We start from the raw sequence: 26,073 nt of genomic DNA, 5'->3' as shown, positions 1-26,073 counted from the left end.
AAACTTGTTCACCGATATAAAATTGAGAAAGTTGAGCATAAAAAACCTTAGAGAGGGAGTTGGGGAAAGATTCATTATTGACAAAATGTTCAACACCACCTGGCTTGAGGAATTGACATTACTGGAAGATATCCGGTTCGACAAACTTTTCTCGCAATTTGACTTGAACGTAAAATATCCCAGATTGGCCCTGCTTTGCCTACAGTATATAAATACATACCGACCCCTACACCACTTCAAAAAGATCAAAAAATACAGCCACAAGAGTTTAACACTGCTCACTGTTACTCAAAATATACGTAATCCACATTTTGCCCAAACATTATGTAGCTTGGCCCCAAACTTCCCGGTAGCAAGTGTTAACTGGTGGAAAGAGACATGGTATAGTGAAATTCATGAAGAATTTAGCGAAAAGATTGTCATGTTGAGTCCTAACCTACCTCCTGGGGTTGTGGGGGACCACAATACTGGTAGTTGGTATCCTGGGCTCGAAGAATTTTCAGAAAAGATGGAAGACAAAGAGACCAAACCACTATCTACACTTAAAGAATGCTACACAAGACAAGAGATGGTTTTAATTTATACACGAGGAAAGAGAACATTTACGGAGATTGTTACAACTCGGAGTTTAGAGATGAGGAAAAGAATGAAGGTACAAAATATTTGTTTATAAAAACATTCCAACTGGTAGCACTAATGGATGCAAAACTTATAACATCTAGAACAGTTTATTTTCAGCATAACCAAAATCCAATATGTGGATTAAAAGAGTTCTTAGAAATGCCATATATTTCTTTCAATCCATTCATCTGGTAGTAGCTATCATTATGCTGGATCCACGAACTCAACTTTTCCAAAGCTTGAATCTACACCACTACACCACCATCATTGCAAGTAAATCCCTGAGTAAATTCATCGATTCAGCAAAGTTTAATTCATTAATAGAGGCGTTTGGGCAAACAAACCAAGTTCAAACCCAGGAAAATATCAATGAACTCATCACAGCTGCGTGGAGAAAAGAGACAACCATTTTGAATGAAAACGATAGATCAGTTTTCAAAGACATTGTTGAGATCAGTAAAGATATTACAGTTGGATGAGCCACCTATTAAAAACGTTTTGTCAGAAGAGCTCCTGAGAGTGATAAATATTTACATACGATCCATGTACAGTTACATGGATAACATTTGGCAAAATATCATTCAGGAAGACAAAGCGGCCTTTTACGAATTTCCTCAAAATATACTATCACTAAAGATTTTAAGTTTATTTAATTTGGATTTACAGATAATGAAGGAATTACCGAGTTCAATGGTCCCCAACAAGGCGGCTTACAATGTTATGAATCAAAAAACTTGTAAAATTTGCTGTAAGGAGGTGAATGAACCAGGATTCAGTTTTGGAGAATTGTATTTAAGAGCATTCTTTACAAACAAGGATTGCCAATGCGTTCAGATTCCAGTGGTGGGATTTCCTATCAACTTGGAAACAAAAATGTCCCATTATGTTTTAAACAACTATTTAATCCCTTTATTAAGGATTTCTGGTTTTGAATTTGAACCCGAGGTTAAGTTACCAATTATAGGCAAGAAGTTCTTTAGAACTGACCTCGGGATTTGGAAAAACGACTCACAGCAGTTCTTTGAATACAAGCTACAAAGGCTTGACCGTTTCTTACACAAAAAGAAGGCTTTGCATTCATCTGTGTTTACCCAAGTGGTTGCATGTATGATAGGTATGAAGACCAAAAATTGCTTCATCATTACCACCAGTTCAATCATCAAAGTGAAATTTCGTGAATGGGAACTTAATTCGCATGGAGTAAAACCAGCTTTTGCAATTGAAACCTTCAATTACGACACTGGTAATATCAGTGCTTTTGCCTATATATTTCTCAAGCTCCAAATCTCAGAGGACATATTATTGAAAGAAAATGATATCGAGAGACTAAAAGAGGTATTGATAAAAGGTTACGCTAGAAATTTGCCAAATGATGATGAAGAAGGGCCGGTCGAAGGTCTGAGCAATCAGGGGCATAATTGACGTTAACATATATAATATTAAATAGCTATATAAAAAGAGATAACAAACTATACTAAGAAACTGTGGTAGGAAAACCCTCATGGATAAGAAGGGACTTGAACCCTTAAAAACCTCCACTAAACAAAACAAAGCAAAACAAAACAAAACAAAGCAAAACAAAACAAAGCAAAACAAAACAAAGCAAAACAAAACAAAATAAAAGTACCTCAGACCAAAGTGTTATCCTTGCTAAACGAGGCATACTTTTCAAACACGTCACCGGTTGCTGCATCGTCACCACTACGTGACTGAGCTCTAAAGAAAACGCGCTTGATCAGTTTCCAAACCTCGGCTCCTATAAGGAACGCGACAGTGAAAGCAACGGCAACCCCCCACTCGTATCCAATGGGGCCATGCAAAAACACCTTGTTGTTAATGACTGGAATGTACACCAAGGGAAACACGGTTGCAAAACCAAATACAATGGACCAGAAAAGAAATTGGTTCTCCCATAAATCAGAGGCCAACTGCGACCACCATGGTTTCTCTGAATCTGGATGCATATGGAAGAATGAGCGTCTCAAGTGTATACATTCCCAGGCTAGCAACAAAGCACACCACGTAAACGCAGCAAATGCTCCAGAACGACTTTGGAAAACCAACTTGCACATTTCACCGGATCCGGTGTTACAATCGGATCCCAATTCTCCATTGCCCTTGCCATATAGGATCACAACAAACGCAGCGAGACAACAAGCAGCCATCCAGATACCGTAAGCAAACATGTCAATAATCACTTCCCATGTAAAGATTGTGTTACTAGGAGGCAAGTCCAAGATATCAGATTGGGCCTTTTCTTGACCCAATCCCATTGCCGGGAAACACGATGTAACCACAATTATCCACAACACTTCAACCGGCGCGAGTGGAAACACCGAGAATCCGTCGTTATCCATAAACACTAGCCCAACCATCAAGTAGATAGCTTGGGCAACATTTTCGGCCAACAACTGCAAAACAAACTTCTGAATGTTTAACGACATTCTTCTTCCTTCTTCAATGGCGTTTAGTATTGAGGCAAAGTTGTCGTCTGTTAGAATAATGTCCGACGCATCCTTGGCAACATCAGAGCCATTCATGCCCATAGCAATACCAACATCTGCTTTCTTCAACGATGGTGAGTCGTTGACACCGTCACCAGTCATTGCCACAAATCTCTTTCTTCTGTGCAATGCATCAATCATACGCACCTTAGTTTGCGGGGCGCAACGGGCAATCACTAATGGCAACACGGGCAAGTTGTCAATTTCGTCATCGGATAAAGCGTCAAATTCATTGGCAGTCATAACCATCACTTTAACAACGTCTTCTGAGTAGTGGTACAAGTTATGAGGCAAGATTCCCACCTCTTGGGCAATGGCTTTGGCTGTACCTGGATGATCACCGGTAAGCATGTGAACGTTGATACCCGCCTTGTGACATAACTTGACAGAACCAGCAGTTTCTTCTCTTGGGGGATCATAAATACCAATAAGACCTTGGAAAGTTAAATTAGATTCGACATTTTCACGGTCATCGAAACCGTCATCGATAGTTCTAGTGGCAAATGCCAATACTCTTAAACCTTGGGACGATAATGCCGCCATGTTCCCCTCAATGGTTTGTTTATCAACGTCGGTCAATTTCTTCACCTCCTTTGCGTCATCACTCCCCTCACCATACCAGGTGGTGCACAATTGCACAACTCTTTCCACAGCACCTTTAGTGTAAACTCTAGCTTCACCCGAGTCTTTATGCTTGTAAATTGACGACATTCTTTTAATTGATGAATCAAAGGGGAACTCAGCAATATGCTCAAACCCATCAACCAATGACTTCCTGGCGTAATCTAACCTTGAGGTGAACACCTGGATGGCAATTTCAGTAGCATCTCCATGGGCCTTCCAAACAACTTCGCCCAGTTCTTCATCTTTGCTTTGATTGACAGTGGCAATATTTGCCAAAGTAGCAGTCATTAACCAGTTGTGCATGCTTTGTGGCATAGGATCTGGATATGGCTTCTTAAAGTCAATCTCCTCGTCAGTCTGCTTGATATAAAGCGGTGAATACGGCGCATATCTCACTACTCCTTCAGTTGGGTTATACGGCTCGTTTGAATTTTGCACTTCCAATGTACCAACATTTGGCAACCAAACCTTTTTGGCAATCATTTTGCCTTGAGTTAAAGTACCCGTCTTGTCGGAGCAAATGTCATTTATACCTCCTAACGCCTCCAAAGAATCCAACTTTCTCACAATGACATTTTTCGAAACCATAACTTGAGCCCCGATAGCCATTGTGATGGTCAAAACCACAATCAACGACGACGGGATCATTGACAACGCAACACAAATAGCGTAAACGGCCACGTTTCGGGTAACATTCATCTTTTGCGATCCCAATACAACAATGGCAAACACAACCGCCACCCAAAACAAGAAAATTGCCAACCAGGAGAGCTTCTTTTGCAATGGCGTTCCCACAGTTACACCAAGAATGTTTCCCACAATATCATAAACAGTTCCAGCACAAGCACGACCATATTCTCTTTTCCTTGGTTTACCATTTGATTTGTCAACTCTTCTGATCAACCCAGTGTCACCTCTCAACGACTTCGCAATTTGGCCAATTTCAGTGTTTAGTCCAGTTGCATAAGCAATACCAGAACCTCTACCTTTGGAAACAACTGATGACGAATAAACCAAGTTTAATCTGTCACCAACGGGTATAGGCACTGAGTAGTCATCATAAATAGCTGTCGGATCCTTTTGCACTGGCAACGACTCACCTGTCAATAGCGCCTCATCAGTTTCCAAATTCATAGCATCAAACAATCTCAAATCAGCAGGCACAGTATCACCAACTTTGACATGGACAACGTCTCCTGGAACAACATCTTCAGCTGGAATAGTGATATCATCTCCATTTCTCGTGACTCTTGCTGTTGGTGATGATAAGTTACGCAACGAGCCCATGGTTTTCTCAGCTTTAACTTCTTGGACAAACCCAACAACAATATTGATACCAACAACAAATCCAATAACACCACCAGAAATCCAATCTCTAATAGCAAGGGCAATAATCATACTGATAAACAAGACCAAAATCATGGCGTTGAAAACTTGGTGGGCCAAAATTTTGGTGTAGGATATGGAATCCTCTTCTCCAAGATTATTGGCGCCATACTTGTCAAGCCTTGCCTTGGCCTCTACATCTGATAATCCATTTGATGCATCAGTGTTCAATTCTTTAACTAATTCGTCAATTGTGAGTCTATATTGTTCTTCACAGCTTTGAACTTCATCTTTTTCACAAGTTGTCTGTTCATGTTGACTTTTCTTTTCTTCAAAACTTAACGACTTTATTTTCACTTATACTCAGTAGCAGCTTCTCTCAGTTAACGATTAAAGCTGACGATAAAAACCTTGTTTTAGACTGTGCTAGTGTTTAAGGCAGTTGAAGTGAAGAGGTTTTCATGGAAAATTTTTTTCCTTTATCTCTCTCAGTACGGCTAACCTTTGATACGCAGTGGGATAAAAAATATTTTTCTTTTTTTTTTTCCTTGTCTCCGACTTATCTTGGCATTTTGGCTGAACTCTTTCCCACGTGTGGTCTTCTTCTTTTTCCTTTTTGCGACAGGTATCGCGTGTCCAAGGGAGTTTCCAATTTGGTAGATAATTTTGGTTTTATTAAAACGATGAGAGGAGCCTTATGAAAAGGCTGCAAACGATAGGAATTATGGCTTTAGTGTTTGATTAGAAACTTCTGATAGTGATGTTCAGCGCTACCATGTGATTAATAGTTTACTTGACAAGGGACTATGTATGACATATAAAGCTAGTTTCCAAACTAGTGACTTTGCTATACCCCATCTACTCTTTGTAATTGTAACCTGGGGATTAGGCTGTGCTTTTGCAGCAACTTTTTAAATTAACTAAAAGGCGAGAGCAACTCACTTTTGTGTCTGTTTTTAATTTTTCGCTTCAGCCTCGATTGTGAGAATCCACCATCAAAATTCACACACATACATCTTAGATTCTACTCATATGCTAGCCACTTTGAAGATAGCCCCATCACTCACTTTTTATACTAAAGCAAACAGTCAATGGATCCCCTAGAAAATCACTTTTTAAAGAAGTTCCTCCTCGAGAACCAATTGCAAAAAGAGTTGAAGTTGATGTGGAAGGACATGTCACTCGTTAACGACTCGGAAAAGCTCCCACTACTTTCATTCTTCTTTCAAGAGTACGTGTCCACCTTCCCATTTATTGCAAACAATACTGAGAAACAGCAACAACAGTTTTGGCATGATGTGTTCAAGTTTGTAGAAAACTTCAACTCTAAGCAATTTAGCACTTCGGACGAAAGAAACGGAGTTACCAAGCGGAGCCAGGCAAATAAAAAGCTTCTCAGTGGATTGTTGGTGTTTTACAACTCGGTATTCCTTATGGGCAATGAGATGGAGTACCTCGCGGAACCGCATTTAAAGGCTTCAGACACCGCCAAGCTAGACAAGTTTGATTTCCACAAGAAAAAGAACATAACTGTGATTGGGTTGAATCAGTATGACCGAATGAAGTTTGTAAACGGTATCTACATCAACATTGTTGCATTGAGGAGATTTGAACATGAGCAATCGTGGTTTTTCAGATCCAGCCATCATTATGAGTTCGTCATCCAGGTTGTAAAGAGTGACCCATTAAAGACCACCTTTATCTCACAAAGCTATCAACAATTGGTTAATCTAAATCACGATTTAAAGAAGGAGTTGCCGGGAATAATGCTGACAATGCAGATTAGATTACCGCCCAAGCCTAAAGATGACGAAAACAGTCTTGAGGTGAGTAGAATGGGGTTTAGAAGCTGGCTCAGAGAGTTGATCAAAAAAGCCGATGTGGTGAGGTCGGTGGCTTTCAGACACTTTTTAGCTTCCAACGAGACGACTATGAATGCCGATGATGAAGAGGACTACAAGAAAAGAATCAATCATGAGATGAGCATTTTGCGAACTCAAATTGAATTTCACGACCAAACCGCAAAGGTGATGCAGGAGTTGAGTCTCAACTTTGAAGAGCTCAAACAGTCAATGACCAGGGAGGATGATGCCATAATGAGGCTTTTCAATGAAATTGGATCTTTAAGGAGCATCAGAGAGGCATCGCCCCTTTTAAGAACTTTCAACGACTGGTGTAAGCTCCAACTAGCAGCCATAGTCTACCAGACCTTTTTGGGTCTGGATAACTCATATGCAATATTGAAGCAAACGAAAAAGTTTCACAGATTGTTTCCCTACAGCTTGATATACGCAATTTTACGATTTACAAATCCAATGAAGATGGTTTCACGAATCGTTGATTTGCTATTTGTGAACATCCCTCGTCTTCCCTCATGGAATAAACAGTTGACAGAGGATTCGAAAAAAACAGGAGCCAGGAACTTGTTCTCTTTGATACTCATCATGTTGTTGAATGAGGATTTGAATGGTTTCGGAAAAGAGCTAGGCACTTTGGGAGAAAAGCTACAAGGATATGAGCTTTACATGGAGCGGATGGACAACTATGTCAATTTGCCGAATGCGGAAATGGCTGCAATAAGACAACAGGCTAGTGATAATTTAGTAATTACAACGTTGTCGACGAACCTTATATCCCCCCCTCCAGATGAAAAATTGGAAAGCATTTTGGCATCATACAGGGGCGAAGGAGATACGACATTATATCTCGATTTGAAGCAATACTGGTTCCTCAAGATTCGTACTCGCGACAAGCTTCTATTCAAGCAGCTTTGGAAACAGCCTGAACTCATTAATTTGATAAAAAGCACGGTCGATTACTTTTACACTCCATTGATTAGAGTGTTTGCCAAATCTAACGTGCATATCGCATTTGCTGCTCTCGAGGGATTGAACGACGATATGCTCAAAACGCTCTCGTCCTTACAGCACAACCACCATTTAAACTCGACTGAAATTTACCAAAGAATCAAGACAGTTTTAGATAACCACGAGGAGGTGCTTTGGAGCTTTATCCGTGATGTCTATGTCAATGATGACGAGAAAATATTTTACAAACTAATTGTGTGGATTGAGCGATTCCTCACGCTAGTGAGATTGAAGTTTGAAAATGAGCAAACTGTTTTGCTAAGCGTCAAAGTCGAAAATGCCGACTCACCTTTATTCAAAAAGCAATTGCATACGAAAATCGAAGCTACATTGGCTAAACGTAAACTATTCAAAGAATATTTAGAAGCAAAGAATTTGCAACGAGACGAGTTGGAGAGGGACTGGGAAAAGATGAATGACGGGTTGCTTGGCAGTACAACAGCAGGCGACTTTGGCGTGAAGAGCGAGGATTTGCAAGATATAAACAACGTCACTATAGAGGAAAAGATTTTAGAATCCGACCAGACCAACCTTGAAAAAGATTTGCTTGCAAAGTTGAATGCAATTGACACCAGTTTTCAAACTTCGGAATTGGACAAGATGGATATAAGCGGAGAGGTCAAAAATGCACTACAAAGAATTAAACAGGCGACTAGCAGCTCCTAAACATGCATTCAATCCTCAGCTTTCCTCTTTTTATATCCAGCTTTCTTGTCTTCACCTGTGCGGACCTCTTCGTCCTGCGGTGGTGCTAAAAACCAAGGAAGCTTACCACGAATAAAATCTTCAATAATTTTCCTTGCGACAGAACTCTCATCTGCCTCACCACCTTTCAACAAACGACCGCTTTTCACTGCGAGCGTCTCCAACAAGTTTTCCCCGCATTCTGACTCCTTGAGTCCGTAGGTTCTGGCAATGTACTTTTTAGGAACAATCTTTAGAATCTCTGACAAGTACTGTTCGGGAGCCTTGACTTTTTCAACTCTAACCACACCACGTAGCAAAAGATCGGCATCGGAGTCATTAGATTCCGACGGTACAACTCCTGGTGAGTCAATAATATTTATAGACGAGGTCACCTTGACATATTGCCAAACCTTTGTAGCCCCAGGTATAGGAGCAACAACACATGCCTTTTTCCCAACAATCGTGTTTATAATAGAGCTTTTACCAGTATTTGGAAATCCAATGACACCTACGTTGATCAGCTTTCTGTCCTTGTGCAAGGTTGCAAACTGTCTAAGAAGCAGGATCAAGGATCCCTTACCAAAACTGTTTTTGATTGACGCATGGAAAGCAATGGTGGGGTACGAGTTTGACAAGTGTTTCATCCAAGCTGCCTAAATTATGCGTTAGTAAAGTTTGTTTGGTAAAATCAAGTTGGGTGATATACATACGGCTACCCACGTAGGGACCAAATCGGTCTTGTTCACCACAAATACAAGATGCTTATGAGGACACTCCTGCTTGATGTACTTTTCAATTCTTTCACATCTGGTACCCAATGGGTTCCTAGCATCTAAAACTTGTAAAATAACATCACTCAGGTCAATGACTTTGTACAACTCATTCCAGATTCTCTTACTTTGTCCCTTGTTGAAAATGGCCTCCTTAGCCTCCTGAGTGAAATCATCCTTATCCAAAACAGAATCTCCCATCAAACCCAACGTCTGGTCAAGCTCAATCTTTTCATCGTAAGTAGTGGAATCCTTTTCAGCTGTGGACATTAAATCTTCCAATGACGACGCCGCAATTCTGGGCTTTTTACGTTGCTGCTTGGGTCCAAACGTAGATGCAAAGGATTCAGTCTCGACAATCTTTGCGGTTGGGCTTTCGGTCTTGTCTTGATCAAGTAGCGACATGGGAAGTTTGTTTCTCTTTAGAAGCACCTGGTACGAATCGTCTTTCTTGTCTCCCATGGCTTCTCTGAAATGCGACAATGCATCCTGAGCTATGACTCTAGTGTTTCCAAACCACTTCCTGTTGGGGTCAACCCTTGCCGTAGGCACATCTGTGCTCTGAAGATCAGCAGCCTGTATTATGTCTCCCTTTGCATTACGAACGGCTCTCCCTTGTTTGTACATGCTAAGCTTTTTCACTTTCTTGGCATCACGGTAAAAGTTTTCACCTTTAACACGGAGGTTACCATCCTTGGTATCATTCTGTCTGATCCTTCTCTGCTTTTCCTTCTTTTGAGTTCCCATTATTGATTGTTGATGTGATGAATTGTAGTTAAAAATTATACTGCGATGAGTTTTGATAAAAAGATAAAGAGAAGAGAAGAGAAGAGAAAGAAAAAAAAGAAAAGAAAAAAAAAAGAGGAGTGACACACGTGACACGCTAAATGTTTTCATTACTCTATCTACTCCTTTCCCAATCCCCAGATGTACCCTTTAAACCTCGTTGGGTCAACTGATTGTCTCAACAACTCTTTAAAACACTCCATGGATAAATATGCGTGTAGTGTCGATGTAGGGTGTTGCAGTGGTTGGCCAGCATTGCCAAAAAGTTGCCTTATACTGGGAGATATTGGTAGCAAGTGCAACTCCTCTGCCAAATACTCAATCGACGGCTTATTCATCTTATCGTCAGAGCTTAAAACTTGGTTACCGATGTACTTTAAATCGTAAAAGTTAGGGAAATACTTGTCACACCACCAGTGGAACTCTTGCTCATCCACAGGAAGACTGTCGTTCATTAGCAAGCTTATAAGAAAGCCCAAGTCATACCCTGCGTGGTAGGATACCCAGTTGATAGAGTTGTCTAGTAACAACCCACTATCAATCAACAATTCGGCAAACTCGAAATGCTTTATTCCGCGAGACATGTGTGCTGAGAAGTTTATCGACGATTGCTGTGCCAACATGGCCAAATGTTCCTCACTGTACATCTCCTTGGTCAAGTCGTATGCAAAGTTAAACTGCCAAATTACAGGGTTGCCCCCGTCTTTACTAAAACAGATACTAAATTGTATTAGATTCAACAAGTCAGAGTTACACCTTATTGTTTGGAAATGGTAGTCGGTGTTTGTCTTGAACGATCCAATTGCCCTCGCAACAATGCCGGGTGTCTCCTGATGTATGGCAGCGTATATCGTTGCACTCTTGTCGTTGATAAACTTGCGCAAGTTGTTAAACTCGTACTCAAGGTTGTGAGCCCACACCTCCTTGATTATTGGAATTGCAAGTTGCTGTTGTTGCTGTTGTTGTTGTTGCTGCTGCTGCTGTTGTTGCTGTTGTTGCTGCTGTTGCTGTTGCTGTTGCAATTGTTGAAGCTGTAACTGTTGCAACACCGGATTGGCACTCAACCCCGTACCATTTGTTAAATGTTGTTGCTGCGATAACGGGGTGCCCTGTTCCTGTAGTAGCTGCTGCCTTTGAAGTATCTGCAACTGAGAAATCTGAGGCGATGATGTGTATAGATGCGGATTCACGTTCATCATTGTGGATTACAAAGTAGACGTTCAACATTTTCTTCCAAAAATTTTTTTTTCCTTCGTTTCTACACACAATTTACAACTGGTCTCGGTAGTTCTGTTGCAAGTAATCATGGCCCACTCGCCTAGGGTTGATCAAGAATTGCAACAAGAACCCTATACCCAACACGAGCGACACTACAGCAACAATTATATACACCACTCCCAAGCTGACATTTCTGCCGCCGAAAATGGAGTTGGTGGTGATGACAATACTCTTGCTACCTCCAAAAATCTCCACTGGGTAGTTCAAGTCAACAGTTATTTGATAGGTACCAGACGACATGGTCGATGTAGTATTCTTGCCATACAATTTGTAGAAATTGGGCAACGCCGCCGTCCTCATCCAGTTTTGTAGATGCTCCATCTGCAGTAGGTCCGGCATGTTTTCCTCTGTGTAGCCATCAGGGTACATTGTGTCCCAATTAGGTGGAGGCACAACATCGCTAGGCTTATAACTGGTCTTTTTAAACTTGTGCTTGCGATCTGAGGCCCAGGAAATGTCTTTATCGGTAAAGGTATAAGTTTCGTTGTTCTCTCCATTACGTGCATTCAACAAAACAGGCGACGAAATAGAATCATTAAAGTAGGAGTTTGCAATCAACCCGCAGGGGTACACTAGCCTCAGCTCTCCATTGTAGTCTCTATGTTTCAAAGGTTTACAATTGTCGGTAACATCATCACTTGATAGGCTTTTTCCTGCCAACTGATCCAAGTCATAACTCTCCACATACTTTCTATGGTTTTGGTAAAAGTTGGTCAATTTGTAGTACAAGTAAAGCGGAGGCTTCAAATCTGGCACGTTGAACTGGATAACACACTGCGAACCATCCACTTTCCATTTAAACTCGGGTTTAGTGCTCTCCTTAAAGTGGAAGCCAGTGTACTTTCCGGGAATCGAGGTAAAACTACTCGTCTGGTCGCTGCAATGCGAGTAATCTATGTTCAACTCCTGCACATTATACGTGGTGTAGATGATGGCTATACCTAAAGGAGCAAAAATCACTGCCAACAAAACAAGAAAGGGAATCACTGATTTTGGAGTTAACAACGGCTGCCATGCTTTCAATCTCTGTTGACGAAAAGCTGTATTTGGTGGCTTACGTGACTTTCTAATCTGAGATTCTTCGACAGAGTCTTCAGATGAGTTGGAGGATCTCCGTTTTCTGAGAAAATTCATCATTGTGGGTGGTGGTGGTGGTGGTGGGTATCTCTGCTTTACTGGATTTTTCTACACCTAAATTTTTTACTTTTCTTTAAAGTCGCACATTTTGTATTTACTTACTCTCCACAGCCATCAAACTTCCTACAAAAGATAAAATCAACCTGCTTCTAACCTCGTTTATATCCTCAGGAACCAACCAGATCAACGCACCCAACTTTCTAGCAATTGAGATTGCCAACTTGGCATTGGCATACCTTTCCTCTTCTGTCTTTCCTTCGTAGACCAAGTCGTAATCAACATAGCCCGGTTTCATACCATTCAACACGTCCAACAAGTACAACCCTGTCGACAAGGAAGAATCCTTAAAGGATCTGATTTGAGATGTCTTGCCTCCTTTAGTGACTTGCAGGTTGGCCCATTTCAAAATATCTGCATCAGTCAATTGGCCACCCTTGCCTAGCTCGGCCAAGGTGTTGACGATGTTTCTTCTCATCAATTGCCAAACAAGACCTAGGTCCAACAACCTATTTCCATCAACAATGTCGGATCCTTCTATACCAACTAGCGAAAACCCATTGGCTTTCCCTATTTCCACCGCATAGTTTGTATTTTCCAACGCCTTGAATCGGGAAACCTCGCCATTGGCTGGCTTTTTGTTAACGTGCTTGAATGAAACACTTCCAGGCAACACTTTGTCAAAAGCCTGCAACAAGATCAAACCATCCTTTAAGTCCTCAAACAATGAAACAACCAGTGGATCAACGTCCAAAGAGTTGAGCCACAATGTAAATACTCTAGCCTCACGCTCTCCCTCCGCGTCAAACTCTTCGATTTCAACTTTTTCGTGTTCCTCAATGGGCTGCAATCCTGGATGAGTGTTGAACAAGTTAGCTACAAAAGCCAAGTTCAACTTTGGATTTCCTGAACACAACGACTTTGGAGTCAAGTATTTACGGCAATCAATCTTGTCAGCATTGTCCAAAACCTGCTCAGCACGAGTAAGCAAATCGTTAGTCTTTAACGGGGACAAATCGCAAACATCGGGCTTCAACTGATTCAACAAGTAGGTGTAGTTTTCACCATCGCTGACATCTTTACCAAAATTTGACACTCTTCTGCTGGTACCTGCATTCTTTAAATGGTAATTAAACCAACGTAAAAGAATTTGTTCAGGGGGGAGTCTCAAAAATTGTTCCAAAGTCTCGTCGTCTTCCAATAAACGGTACAATTCAGGATGGTATTTTATGTCCACCTTACTCAACAATCCGCGTCTGATAATTTGCCAAATCAAACCTAAAATCAAGTGCTCCTTACCGTCAATGATGTCCTCTGAATGAACGTTGACCACAACACACCCAATTGCCTTTGCAGAATTGATGACAATATTCGCGTTTTCCGACATTTGGAAATTGTTCAACTGTTTCTTGCCCTTTGGCAAGTTCAATACTCTGGTATCAATCGTATCTGGCACCGAATCGTTGATCAATTTACACAACACCAATCCATCTCTACATTCATCAAAAACTTGGAAAGTTTCCGTATCAAAAGGCAACCTATCTCCGACTTCGGAATCACCCAACAAAACCGAATTGATGTGTCTGGTAAACTCAGTACGCTCTTCGTCATTGATTGTGTGGGTGGTTCCTGAAGTTTTACCTTCAATATAAGTCTTGTTTTTCGAACTTGCACTGGGGATTGGAGGAGCAGCTTTTTTGTTCAATTGCGGGGTTTCTGCAACACCTTCTTTTGATTCCTTCAACTTGGCAATCAATGCTACGTAATCGTCTAACTCGACATGCCCCGATGCATCTACATCAACATGTTTCAATGTCTCTCTTGTTTCGTCATACGAATACTCTCCTTGTTTGCTCACATTGTTAATCACATCCTTCTTTTCTACCCAACCTTTGTCTTCCAAGTCAATTGCTCTGAAATCTTCAATTATATTGAAAAGGTCTGACTGCTGTAATACTGGGTACTTCTTTTGCAATTTTAAGACGTTCATATCGTTGGTACCTTTGTTGTGGATAGCAAGCTTAGCTCCGAAAACAGCTTTTTGTTTTTTGTATTTTTCCTCGAGGGAAAAAGAAAAAAAAAAAAGAAAAATTGTAAAAATGGGTGGCAAAGATAGGGGAGGGGGGGAGCAAACCACAGATTAACGAACAAGAAGGTAAAACGTGGTATCGCTTGTTTAGAGGTTCTTTTGAAGATTTGATAGCAGGAGTTTTGTTTTCAGAGGAACTATGTCTGTAAATGGGTCTGTAGTCATGCATTTCAAAAATTGTGGCACAGCAAGTCACGATTCACCAAACATTGAAATGGCTCTGGCGATGTGGCCTTCTTCTTATCAATTATATACCTCTTATCTCCTAGATGTCCCTCTAACCTCCTTGAAGCTCCTTCTTGAAAGTAGTACCTTCCCAACCCCTACCTATCCCATTCCGACTATTTCTATTTTATATTTTGGTAGCTCAAAATTTTCTCCCCTCCAATCGACAGAACCAACCCCATGAACGGTTCAAAACGTACAGAGAAGCTTACAGAGAAGCTTGCGCCGTCAGTGAATGGATCAATCAGCCCTTCAACGTATACTGCTCACTCCTTGGATCAGCAGCAAATATCGATATACAATAATTTGCAAAAGCCACTGTTTGAAATCAAACCAGTCCAATTGCAGTTCGAATTGCACCATGCATTAAACAAACTCCTAGTAGCCAACAGTCAGATGTTTCTATTCGTTGGAGATGTATTGTACAAGATTGATCTAAATAATCCGTCAAAGTTGATGAAATTCAGCATGCCGCAAAAGGGAGGTACTTTTGCCGCCTGGGCAGATACTTTAGGACAACAACTTGTCATACGAATTGACCAACAATACTTTTACCTATACAAATCGTACAAATCATTCAAGCCATTGGCAAAGCTCAAAGGATTGGAGGTTGAATCGCTTGCATTCACATTATCAAACACCATTATAATGGCTACAAAGACGGGGTATATTTACTTGTCATCCATCAAACCTCATGACGATGCTAAAAAGAGCGATATTCAACATCTAAAACACGTGCATACAGTCGATTCACAGGTTCGTGGGATATCCATTACCGAGAATCAGTCATTGATAAATATAATAGCCAAAGACGCAGTCTACACCTGGTCCTGTTTTGACACGTCATTTTCAGAATTGACAAAAGTGTTCAAAACACAGCCGGTTGTGAAAAGTGTTGGCATTAGCAACAAGTGGTTATTGACCACCAGCGGAAACAAGTTTGTTTACATTGGAAAGGAAGTCACAACAAACGATGACGAGATACAGTTTACCACGTTGAAGGATACGATTGATGACATTATTCTAACACCTCATCATCTAATTGGCTACCATGGGAAGCAAATATTTATATACAACAAACTCAACCAAGATTCAAAGGTATTAGACGTTGAAGAAGAAATACAGGGAATTGCCAGCGACACTAACTCATACTGGCTATATACCAAGAATTCAATCTACGAGATCATTATATCCAACGAAAACAGCTTAGTATGGTATGACTATTACAAGATGAGCAAATTCGAGGAAGCGTTGAATTGTCTCGAAGATAGCGAAGAGAACTTTTTTAAAAGAGATCTAGTCTTTATCAAACAGGGATATGATTATTTGCAAAGAGGTGGCTTTGGACTTGAACTGCACGATAAGGAGCTAGTAAACTTGCAGAAAAGGGGAATTGGAATACTAGCAAGACTGACAGAACCTTTTGAAAAAGTATGTTTAATGTTGAATCTGTCACATGCAATCGGCTTGTTGATTGATTACTTGTTGGTAAAGTATGCCTTAAACAAGAAAAATAAAGTCAGAACGGTTGTGTTGTCGACGTGGATAGTTGAGTTGATGGTTCGGACCAACGATGAACGCTTCAACGACTTTATAAAGAAAAATCACAAGTTGCTTGACAGGTCGATCTACAATATTCTAAGTGGGAAAAAAGCGCTCTTTTATGCTGAAACAATCGAGGACTACCACTTTGTGCTAAATTACCACATAGCGGGTAAAAACTGGCAGCTTGCTGAAAAGGCACTCATCAAGCTTTATTCAAACAATGTAGACGAAGTTTACACACATTCCACAGCATTCTTATTAAACCACTCCAGAATTATCGAAACCTGGCTCAAGTTTGACTTGGAGTATGAAAAGCTACTCCCAGCTGTGCTTTCATACTGTGAGGAGAACCGTAAACTGCCTTTGAATCAAAATGTGGCCATCAAGTTTCTACTGAAGGTGCATGATAAGGGGTACAAGAGCAAACAATTAAACAACTATTACTTGTCGCTTTTGATTACGCATCACGAAGACGCAAACCACTTGATAATAAAGTTTATCAATCACGAGACAGCGTACGACCAAAACTTTGTCCAAAGACTATGCTTGCTCCATCATAAAGTTCATCCTGCAATTTTGATTTACATTGATATGGGCTTGTTTGAGCAGGCCTTGGAAGTGTCGCTAAAAAATAATGCCATAGAGCTCGGAGAACTTGTGCTTGGAAAGTATGAAGAGATTGTCGAAGACAGCGACCAGCCCAAGGATGACAACAAGTTGGAAAAGGAAAGCTACAACACAAGGAGACACTTGTGGCTTACATTCGCAAGGCATCTCATCAGTCGTACATGCGAGGGTAAACAACTAGGACTCGAGGAGGTGGACAACTCCTCCAACAAGTTGAATGCAGCTTTATCCTACATACAAAGAAACTCTCCCCTCGGCTTGAAAGACTTGTTGCCACTTTTCCCCGAAACTGTCATGATTAACAACTTCAAAGATGAGATTGTGGACTCGCTTAATGAATACAAAAGGAGCTTGCAAGATATAAATATGAGAATCCAGGAAAACCATTCTTTGCTCACTACTTTGAAACAAGAGGCCCAGGATGAAACTCAAAAGAGGTCAGAGCATTACTCGGTTATAAAGCCTCAATCAACGTGCTACCTATGCGATAACTTGCTAGCAACAAAGAAGTTTATCTTTTTTGACAACTGCCAGCATGGGTTCCACAAAGAGTGTTTAGTTCGGTACAATCTTAAATCAAAGGCAAACTACAACTTTAAAAAATTGTATCAAAATTTTATCAGAAATAAGGACAAGGATCAGCAAGAGTTAAAGTCTGAGATTGATGATATGCTATGCAAAGAGTGTATTCTTTGCAACGAAGCAAGCATTAACAGCATTGATGTTGGTTACTTGGAAGAGAATGACAGAGATGTCGACGAGATCAAAGCGTGGGAGTTGTAGGTTAAATAGTGTATCGAAAGAAAAGACGCTCACGATAAGGAATCTTTGTAAATGATGCTAATTGACTGAATGGCTACCTTTTTTGATACTACTAACATGTTTCATAGCAACAGCTATGTCCTATTTATGATTCCCCTTTGCTTATCCAGATCTTCTGCTGGCTTTTTTTGAAGCATTGACTTGCTTGTTTCGCTTCGGGAAAAAACTTCCTAATGCGGAAGTAAAATGAATCAATCTATACGCGAGTTCCCACGAGTGAGCTCTACCTCCCACAAGTTAGCAAAGCCATAATCTTCAATTTTAACAGAACAAAGAGGTGAATATTGCCTCTCCGTAGTAGCCGCTTATTTGAAATTCTACTACCCATCGCCATGCTGAGGTTGCCAATTCAACAACCAAAAAAAAAAGAAAAGAAAAAAAAAAAATCCTTTCTCCGCGAAATCTTGCTTACAAATGCTTATCAGCGTTTATCCAATATCTAGTCAACACTTCTTCTTTCCAGTCAGAAAAATCCATACTGCAATGCCTGAAGAACCTAATATCAGTGAACCACCACCTCCTCCACAGTTACCGCCACGTACAGGCTATTTGACCAAACTAGGGCTACCTCAAGTCACCCTTCGGGCTACCATAGTTGGATTACTCATTGGATCGGTAATTCTTATATCGAATTTTCAATTCGGCTTGCAAACAGGTTGGGTATCGATGATGTCGTTACCAGCAGCATTGCTTGGATTTGCCGTGTTTAAGTTAACCCCTTTGTCACAGAATTTTACCGACGTGGAGAATGTATACATACAGAGTATTGCAGTGGCAGTAGGCACAGGGCCTCTATGTTACGGGTTTGTTGGAATTATACCCGCCATTGAAAAGTTTATGACTAGTGACGAATCAGGTTTGGGGAGACGTATCACCTTTTCAACTAAGGAGCTAATCATATGGTCAATGGGGTTGGGGCTTTTTGGTGTATTCTTTGCCATTCCCTTGCGGAAACAAGTCATTGTCAAAGAAAAGTTGCCCTTTCCCTCAGGGAGTGCAACAGCGACACTCATATCTGTCTTGCACGGCACTGAAATTTATGAAAGTGATAACGAAGAAGAGGAGGAAGATGTTACCAAGACTACAAATGGATCACCTTTGCGGCAGCAAACATCAACAACTCAGCTTATTGAATCTTCAGATTACAACTCCAACATGAGGTCCTTGACATACACCTTTGTTGTCTCCTCGATTTACACATTGGCATCCTTCTTTTTCCCAATTTTGAAAAAGGTTCCTGTTTTCGGCACATGGGCATCAAAACAATACTTGTGGGACTTTCAACCATCGCCAGCATATATTGGTCAAGGGATCATCATGGGTTTACCTACTGTCTCGTACATGTTGTTTGGTGCTATTTTAGGTTGGGGTGTTTTAGCTCCATTGTCAAAGTATATGAAGTGGGCCCCTGGGCCAATCAATGATTGGGTGACAGGAGGACAGGGATGGATACTTTGGGTTAGTTTGAGTATCATGGTGGCAGATTCATTGGTGTCATTTGTAGTATTGAGTACAAAATCTGTGCGAGACTTTGTAAAAGACTACCGAAGCCGACAAGAGTCATATACACAAGCTTTGGAATTACTGCAGTCACTTTTAGACGAAACAGAAGGAAATAACGATGGAAGCAATAAAACCACCATTTGCAAACTAGATCCACTTGAAGTACCAAAAGAGTTTCTCGTGTCAAATAAGGTAGCTTTGATTGGCACTTTGTTGTCCACGATATTGTGCGTGGTTACCATGCGCATTATATTCGGGAAACTCGTTCCAATCTATGCGTCACTAACTGCTATTCTTCTTGCTATGTTATTCAGTGTTCTTGCCACTAGAACCTTGGGTGTGTCAGATATTAACCCCGTGAGTGGCATTGGCAAATTGTCGCAACTCATTTTTGCATTCATCATTCCATCAAATCATCCTGCGAAAATATTAATTAATTTGATTTCCGGTGGTGTGGCAGAAGCAGGGGCGCAACAGGCTGGTGACCTTATGCAAGACCTTAAAACGGGACATTTAATTGGCGCCTCGCCAAAGGCCCAGTTTATTGCTCAAATCATTGGCACAATTTTCTCAGTATTTCTCAGCTCCATCATGTATCAGATTTATATGGCGGTGTACACAATTCCAAGCGAAACGTTTAGAATTCCTACAGCTGTTATATGGATTGACTGTTCACGCTTGGTCACTGGCGAGGGCTTACCCCCGAAGGCAATGGAGTTTGCCATTGCGTTTGGTGTCATATTTGGCATGATTTCACTTTTAAAGAATACAATGTCACCAACGTCGAGGTATTACCCTTATTTGGTGTACCTCCCCAATGGGGTTGCAGTTGGAGTTGGCATTTACAATACACCCAACTTTACCCTTGCCAGATTCATTGGAGGCTTGATTGCTTACAATTGGCACAACATAAGCAATAGAGGCAAAACGAGTATGATCATATTCAGCAGTGGATTGGTGCTTGGAGAAGGCTTGTTTAGTGGGTTCACCATGCTACTTACAAGTCTAGGAGTCAAACATTTCTAGAGTTTATAGATTACGAATTCATGACTATACTTTTACAGAACTATTATACACATCATCTTGAATTCCTCTCCCTATCAGCATTTATCCTTTGATTGATCAAATAAATTGCCTTTTGAAAAGATTCCAATGATCCAGTCAAGGTTAGCCTTCTAATATTGGTTAAACCTCTGCCTCCTCCCAACATAATCGATTGTCCTCTATCTGGTTCGATTTTAACATATGAGCACCCACTGCTTTCCCTAATGTGCTTGATATTGTTACCTCCTTTACCTATAACGGATCCAATCAGTGAATTGGCCACAAAGACATCTTGATTGTACTTGTCACCGGCAAGGACCGGTTCTTTTATTATCACATCCCCTATCATCTTATTGTTGTACTCATCAGTATATTGGTTTTGAGGAGGTACACCCTGAGAAAGAGGTGGAGGTGCCATTTGCTGCGGCATTCCATATTGCTGTTGGGGCTGGACTGAAGGTTGGAACATCATGGAAAAGTTGTATGGTTGCTGTGGCTGAGGGCCATCGGGCTGGAACGGCTTTTGATATCCTATTGGGCTACCAAATTGGTTTGGGGGTAAACCTGGCTGTTGCATATTAAAGCGTGGCTGCTGCAACTGTTGTTGCAGCTGCTGTCCACCAAAGTGATTCTCCTCGTGTTGATGATTTGCAGGATTGTACAAAACAATTTTACTCTTTTTTAATATATCCTTGTGTTCAATCACCACTTCAGCTATGAAATAGACAGCAATATGGATAGCATCAGCGACTCCCAACACGCTAAGAACTCTGTCTGTCGAAAATGGCAATGTTTGTTCAGCAGCTTTCAACTTTGCTGCCGAATTTTCCTCAATCTCTCTAAATTTCAATCCCTGTTTGCCAATTACGTAGCCAATAATGGCGTTGGGAACTAGTAACTTCAAGTTGTATTGTTGACTGTTCATATTTGCAGGTGTGTCTTCGTCCTCGCCCAAGATTGTTCTAACAACAAGGCCAAACGCTTTTGCCACATTTTCCGCCGTACCCTTGATTGTTATAATTCTTTCTGGAACTCCTTTCAAGTTGTCACTTATTTGTATTTTCACATTAGCCTTCTCTCTCAAGTGGTTGATTTTAGCACCCTGTTTACCCACAATGGTGCTCGCTTCTTTGACGGGGCAATACATCCTAAAGGATACAAAAGATGGATCCAGCTCGTTTTCTTTGTGACTTGAGATGGGCTTGGATGTATGGGTAGGTTCTTCAGACTGTGGCTGTGGTTGTGGCTGTGGTTGTGATTGCGGTTCCAGTGGTGCTTGGCTTAGCTTAGTTAAAAGGGCGGCCTCTTCTAAAAACTTTTCAACATCGTCTTGCAGTACTTTCTTGGGCTCTTCGTTGTATTCCTTTGCAGGTTCCTCATCGGCATTGGCTTTTGATTCAGCATCCTCATTCTCATTACCTGCATGCTGCTCATTATCCTCATGCTCTTCCTTTTCATGCTTTTGCTCATCATTCGCCTCGTTTTGCTCTTCCTTTTGCTCTTCATCCAGCTGCTTGTCTTTGCCAAATATTTCAACTTTCGGAGCAATCACCGCATTAGAAGCCTCCTCCTTCTCCAATTGCTCGCTGTCTAGAGCAACTCTTTTGTTATTTGAAACAGAATTGTTCTCCGTCTCTTCAGCATCATTATTCAAATCCTCATTCTTACGTTTCAACGCGTTGTTACCGTTCTCTAAAGTTGTAGAATCTGACATGTCGTTGCGCAATTACACAAGAGCGAAGCAGTTGTAGTGATTGTGTCGGTAATTAACTATGATCGACTAAGCTTGAATCAGATGACGACTGGTGGATGCTTTTACCTTTTATTTTTTTTTTCCTTTTTCCTTTCCTTTTCTTTTGTTTTTGTTTTATTCTTTTGAACGCGATGCACTACCCGTTACCATTTATACAAAATCTATTAACTTATACAACTCACTTCTTGTGCTTTTTAGCAATTCTCTTCAATGCTCTCTGTTCATTCTTCATAACACCATCAACCATCTTATACTTACCCTTGATACCCTTGGGTCTTCCACTGAGACCTCTATTGGATCCCCTAGCAACAACAACCGTCATCTTCTTTCGTTTATCCTTGCCACTGTTTTTAGCCTTTTGCATCAATTTGGAGATTTCCGCCGCCTTATCGTACTCGGATTTAGAACTATCCTCATTGATTAAATCAGACTTTTTCTTTAATTTCTCCAAACGACGTAATGCCCTCATTTTCTTTCTTCCCTTGGCTTCCAATACTTTCTTGATTGGTCTAGCGTTCAATTGTTTGAGTTTCTCCTTGATTGCCAAACTAGCCTCCTTCGATATCGGTTTGATCAACTTTGAATGCTTGTGCTCATCGTCGATGAACCATTCAGGAAGATTCTCCTTATCACGGAAGGAATATCTGTTGATACCTTCTTCAATGAGATCTTTCTTTGACATCTGACCAAGAGCCACTTTATGTGCCAAAGTCATTGCCTCTGCGGTTGTTAAATCTACTCTCTCCTTATTTGACAAACGGTCGTCATCACTACCATCTTCCTCTTCCTCGTCATCGTTGTCTCCTGTATTGGGAACAATTTCAAAGTCAGATTCTGAATCAGTCCCTGAGTCGGAGTCAGAGTCAAAGTCAGTTGCTTTCATCGCTCCATTCCTTGGTGTTGCGATTTTCTTTTCTGCTTTTGGCTTCGATTCTTCAATCAAATCTTCATCATTGAGTTCACTGAAAATTGAATCTGACTGAAAGAAACTTCTTGCAGCCTTGGTGAGTTCTCCGTTTTGTTTGCCCTCGGCAATTAACTTAATATGCTCATCATCGTCTTCGTCGGAGTCCAGGCTATCTACTTCATAATCTCCTTCATCGTTATCCTCCTTCTCGTCTCCCGACTCTATACCATCCCATGCTTCATCGTCGCCTCCTCTGGCCAATTTTGCTTTATATTTTGCATCCCTTTCTGCTCTTCGGTTTTGATACTGCTCATACATGTCATCCAATTGCGCCTCTAACTCATCAATTTCATCTTCACTCTGTGCATCTTGCTCGTCGAAATGGATCTCTGTATCTCTTGCGCGGTCTTCCTCCGAAAACACCATTGCCTTTTTCCCGGCAGCTAGTTTGCTTAGTTGGCCCGATTTTTCAGCTGTGTTTAAGTTAAACAACGAGTCGGCACCTATCTGCGCAGCATCTATACCAATATTCATATCAGTAACCATCTGCATTTGATTTCTGATGATTTCCTTTTGCTTCAACTCGTTAGCAGTCTTTTTGGCTCTCTTTGCCTTTTGCTTTTGCTTCTCCAACATCTGGTTCAACTCCTTGTCAATCTTTTGCTCTTCATTTAGTTCCTCAACTTCAATCTCAGGTTTCTCCTCTTCCTTGTCGATTCCTAACAAGTCTCTTGCTTGCTTACGAAATCTCAATATATGTTTAAACTCTTTCCTCCCAAGTATTTTCAAATCCTTAAAACATTCTCGCAACTCCTCACTATACGTCTTTAGCTTCTTTACTATTTTCCACTCATGGTCACTATCATCAACATCAAACTTATTAAGCTGTCCCAACTGATTTATTGGATCATCTTCTTTGATAAATTGCATGATTGGCATAGTGTGAAATAAGGTATAATCACCCTCTTCATAACCTTGTCTTTGCCTTCTCTTCTTTTCCGGATTAAACACTTTTTCCTCGTTATTGACGCTTTTCGTATCGTTCAATTCTTCAAATACCTCACGAGGGTCTAGAAGACGGGGATCCAACTTCTTTGGTGCTTTGAAGCCCCTGCAGACAACAAAAATTTCGGCAGAAACATTTCTCGAACTCGGTGGCTTTGTAGCCTCGACCTTGTCAAATAGTTGCTGAAAGACCCACATTAAATTATTATAATCTCTTGATCGGAAAATCTTGGTCACAAATGTCCCTCCCACAATCAAGTTCTCCACTGCCAACTTCAAGGCCTGCAAGGTCAACTGCGATTGAGTGAATGCATCTTGGACCCAGCCTAAACCAACATTCGGAGCACCATCATGTAGAACTGTATCAGCTTTCCATGTCTTCATATGCCCACGCAATTTACTCCTGCAATCTTCAGTGGTGATGTCGCTCTGAAATGTTATACAGTTAGGTAAAGGCTTGATGGGGACTATATCTACCCCGATAATCAACGAGTTAACAGGACATAGCTGTGATGCAACTTGGCACCATGAACCTGGAGCTGCACATAAATCAATGACAACTTTCGACTTTTCTAAGAAATGGCCAAACTTTTCATTTATTTGGATAATTTTGAATGACGAACGGGCACGATATCCCTTCTCCTTGGCAAGGTAGTAATATCTATCTAAACGACCTTTGCTGTTTTTCTTCTGTACCTTCCCCATATTATATTATGATGATGATGAATGATGAATAAGGATGATGAGATGGGCTGGAGATTAATTTTTTTTTTTTCCTTCTGGGCATCGCGCTGCAACAAAGTTTAATTCAGATTGGTAGCTCACATCAGAAGAACTGGGGAAGACTGAATAAGTAACACTGCCTTTACTTTACTACAAACTATACTACCTTAAAGTGTGTCTACGCTTCTACTATGACTCCTTACTTTAAAATAAGTCTTTTAAGAATCAATGTCTACCCTTCTAACGATTTCTAGACCGCGTAAAAGTAACCATCAGCTTGTGATGTGGCTGAAACTATCTGTGTAATAGCTGAACAACTATGAACTAATAGTTCCACAGCAACTTCCTATTAAGGCGTATTCCAGCAATTGGAAAGAATTACAGGACAATGCTACCCAACACTCAAAAGTTAGAAACTGCATCTTTTAAGTGCTTATTTAACCTTGAAAGGAGCACCAATTATTATTTGCATTTTAGGAAGGTGTAGTACGCCAACTACTATATAAAACAGAAGCGTTCCAACGATTTTACCAGGACTTCCTGTCACCAAGTTTACATTTTTCTTCAATGATTTTGTCAACTTTACCATTCACTGTTTTGCAGGCCATTTTGAACCACATGAACCAACATCAAGCTTTGGTACTTGCTCCAATGCACTCAAAGTTCTATCACGTTGTAAAGCTCAAACTATACAAGAACATTCACGTGTATCAAATGTGGCCATATGGAACGAAGCTGATGTTCATCTCCGGTATTCCAGGTAAAGAGCCCAAGTTCCGTTACCACAAAGACATAAACAACATAAAAAGCAACAAATATACCATTATTTCAATGGACACGCTTGAAAAGTACATGGCCGTAATGGACAGAGATCAGAAAATTCATCGCTTTGAATTATATGAGGGACATTTGATCTTAATTGATTGTATTATGAGACACTTCCAGTCAATCAGATACTTACAAGTGATCCTGCAAGATTTCTATCACTCCTGCTGCGATCTGATAGAGGATATCTGTGAGTACGTACCAGCTTACCTTCGAGCTTGTCGCTCCGAGACTGTCTTTATTTACTGCCAGCATGTACCGAAATCAGTGGAAAAACTACTCGCATTTAAAGAAAAGAAAGTTTCGCTCTTTATGCCGAGAGGTACAGCCCTCAATATTATTAGCTCGATCAACCGGCTACCTAATTTAACCTCCTTGGTAATGGAGATAGATCTGAAAATTAAGTAC

General features: G+C 40.8%; 10 protein-coding genes and 1 pseudogene across 11 annotated transcripts; 4 read left to right on the top strand and 7 right to left on the bottom strand. All coding sequences in view use genetic code 12, as the record gives it.

Moving 5' to 3' along the window:
- Window positions 1–1,035: 1,035 nt before the first annotated feature.
- Window positions 1,036–2,043, top strand: CANMA_004373 (uncharacterized protein; the record flags this gene model as incomplete). Its single annotated transcript, XM_051816642.1, has 1 exon — window positions 1,036–2,043. One exon carries the CDS (start codon window positions 1,036–1,038, stop codon window positions 2,041–2,043), a length of 1,008 nt encoding a protein of 335 aa, XP_051670039.1.
- A 206-nt stretch (window positions 2,044–2,249) lies between these two features.
- On the bottom strand, window positions 2,250–5,933 carry CANMA_004372 (uncharacterized protein; the record flags this gene model as incomplete). The annotated part of the gene is made up of 2 exons (XM_051816641.1): window positions 2,250–5,412; window positions 5,881–5,933. 2 exons carry the CDS (start codon window positions 5,931–5,933, stop codon window positions 2,250–2,252), a joined length of 3,216 nt encoding a protein of 1,071 aa, XP_051670038.1.
- Window positions 5,934–6,166: 233 nt separating this feature from the next.
- Window positions 6,167–8,608, top strand: CANMA_004371 (uncharacterized protein; the record flags this gene model as incomplete). Its single annotated transcript, XM_051816640.1, has 1 exon — window positions 6,167–8,608. The coding sequence occupies one exon, from the start codon at window positions 6,167–6,169 to the stop codon at window positions 8,606–8,608; it is 2,442 nt and encodes an 813-aa protein (XP_051670037.1).
- Window positions 8,609–8,616: 8 nt separating this feature from the next.
- Window positions 8,617–10,146, bottom strand: NOG2 (putative GTPase; the record flags this gene model as incomplete). The annotated part of the gene is made up of 2 exons (XM_051816639.1): window positions 8,617–9,282; window positions 9,340–10,146. 2 exons carry the CDS (start codon window positions 10,144–10,146, stop codon window positions 8,617–8,619), a joined length of 1,473 nt encoding a protein of 490 aa, XP_051670036.1.
- A 158-nt stretch (window positions 10,147–10,304) lies between these two features.
- On the bottom strand, window positions 10,305–11,381 carry POP2 (CCR4-NOT core DEDD family RNase subunit; the record flags this gene model as incomplete). The annotated part of the gene is made up of 1 exon (XM_051816638.1): window positions 10,305–11,381. The coding sequence occupies one exon, from the start codon at window positions 11,379–11,381 to the stop codon at window positions 10,305–10,307; it is 1,077 nt and encodes a 358-aa protein (XP_051670035.1).
- Window positions 11,382–11,454: 73 nt separating this feature from the next.
- Window positions 11,455–12,600, bottom strand: CANMA_004368 (annotated as a pseudogene). The gene has a single exon. A coding segment is annotated over exon 1 (1,146 nt).
- A 94-nt stretch (window positions 12,601–12,694) lies between these two features.
- SAC6 (fimbrin) lies at window positions 12,695–14,587 on the bottom strand (the record flags this gene model as incomplete). Its single annotated transcript, XM_051816637.1, has 1 exon — window positions 12,695–14,587. The coding sequence occupies one exon, from the start codon at window positions 14,585–14,587 to the stop codon at window positions 12,695–12,697; it is 1,893 nt and encodes a 630-aa protein (XP_051670034.1).
- Window positions 14,588–15,091: 504 nt separating this feature from the next.
- On the top strand, window positions 15,092–17,866 carry CANMA_004366 (PEP3; the record flags this gene model as incomplete). The annotated part of the gene is made up of 1 exon (XM_051816636.1): window positions 15,092–17,866. One exon carries the CDS (start codon window positions 15,092–15,094, stop codon window positions 17,864–17,866), a length of 2,775 nt encoding a protein of 924 aa, XP_051670033.1.
- A 522-nt stretch (window positions 17,867–18,388) lies between these two features.
- OPT8 (Opt8p) lies at window positions 18,389–20,434 on the top strand (the record flags this gene model as incomplete). The annotated part of the gene is made up of 1 exon (XM_051816635.1): window positions 18,389–20,434. The coding sequence occupies one exon, from the start codon at window positions 18,389–18,391 to the stop codon at window positions 20,432–20,434; it is 2,046 nt and encodes a 681-aa protein (XP_051670032.1).
- Window positions 20,435–20,486: 52 nt separating this feature from the next.
- PBP2 (Pbp2p) lies at window positions 20,487–22,166 on the bottom strand (the record flags this gene model as incomplete). The annotated part of the gene is made up of 1 exon (XM_051816634.1): window positions 20,487–22,166. The coding sequence occupies one exon, from the start codon at window positions 22,164–22,166 to the stop codon at window positions 20,487–20,489; it is 1,680 nt and encodes a 559-aa protein (XP_051670031.1).
- Window positions 22,167–22,383: 217 nt separating this feature from the next.
- SPB1 (27S pre-rRNA (guanosine2922-2'-O)-methyltransferase) lies at window positions 22,384–24,822 on the bottom strand (the record flags this gene model as incomplete). Its single annotated transcript, XM_051816632.1, has 1 exon — window positions 22,384–24,822. The coding sequence occupies one exon, from the start codon at window positions 24,820–24,822 to the stop codon at window positions 22,384–22,386; it is 2,439 nt and encodes an 812-aa protein (XP_051670030.1).
- Window positions 24,823–26,073: the final 1,251 nt, after the last annotated feature.

Source organism: Candida margitis, assembly GCF_024628925.1.
Source record: "Candida margitis strain CBS 14175 chromosome Unknown scaffold91, whole genome shotgun sequence".
Classification (NCBI taxonomy): Eukaryota; Fungi; Ascomycota; class Pichiomycetes; order Serinales; family Debaryomycetaceae; genus Lodderomyces; species Lodderomyces margitis.
This window is presented reverse-complemented; position numbering and strand designations above follow the sequence as displayed.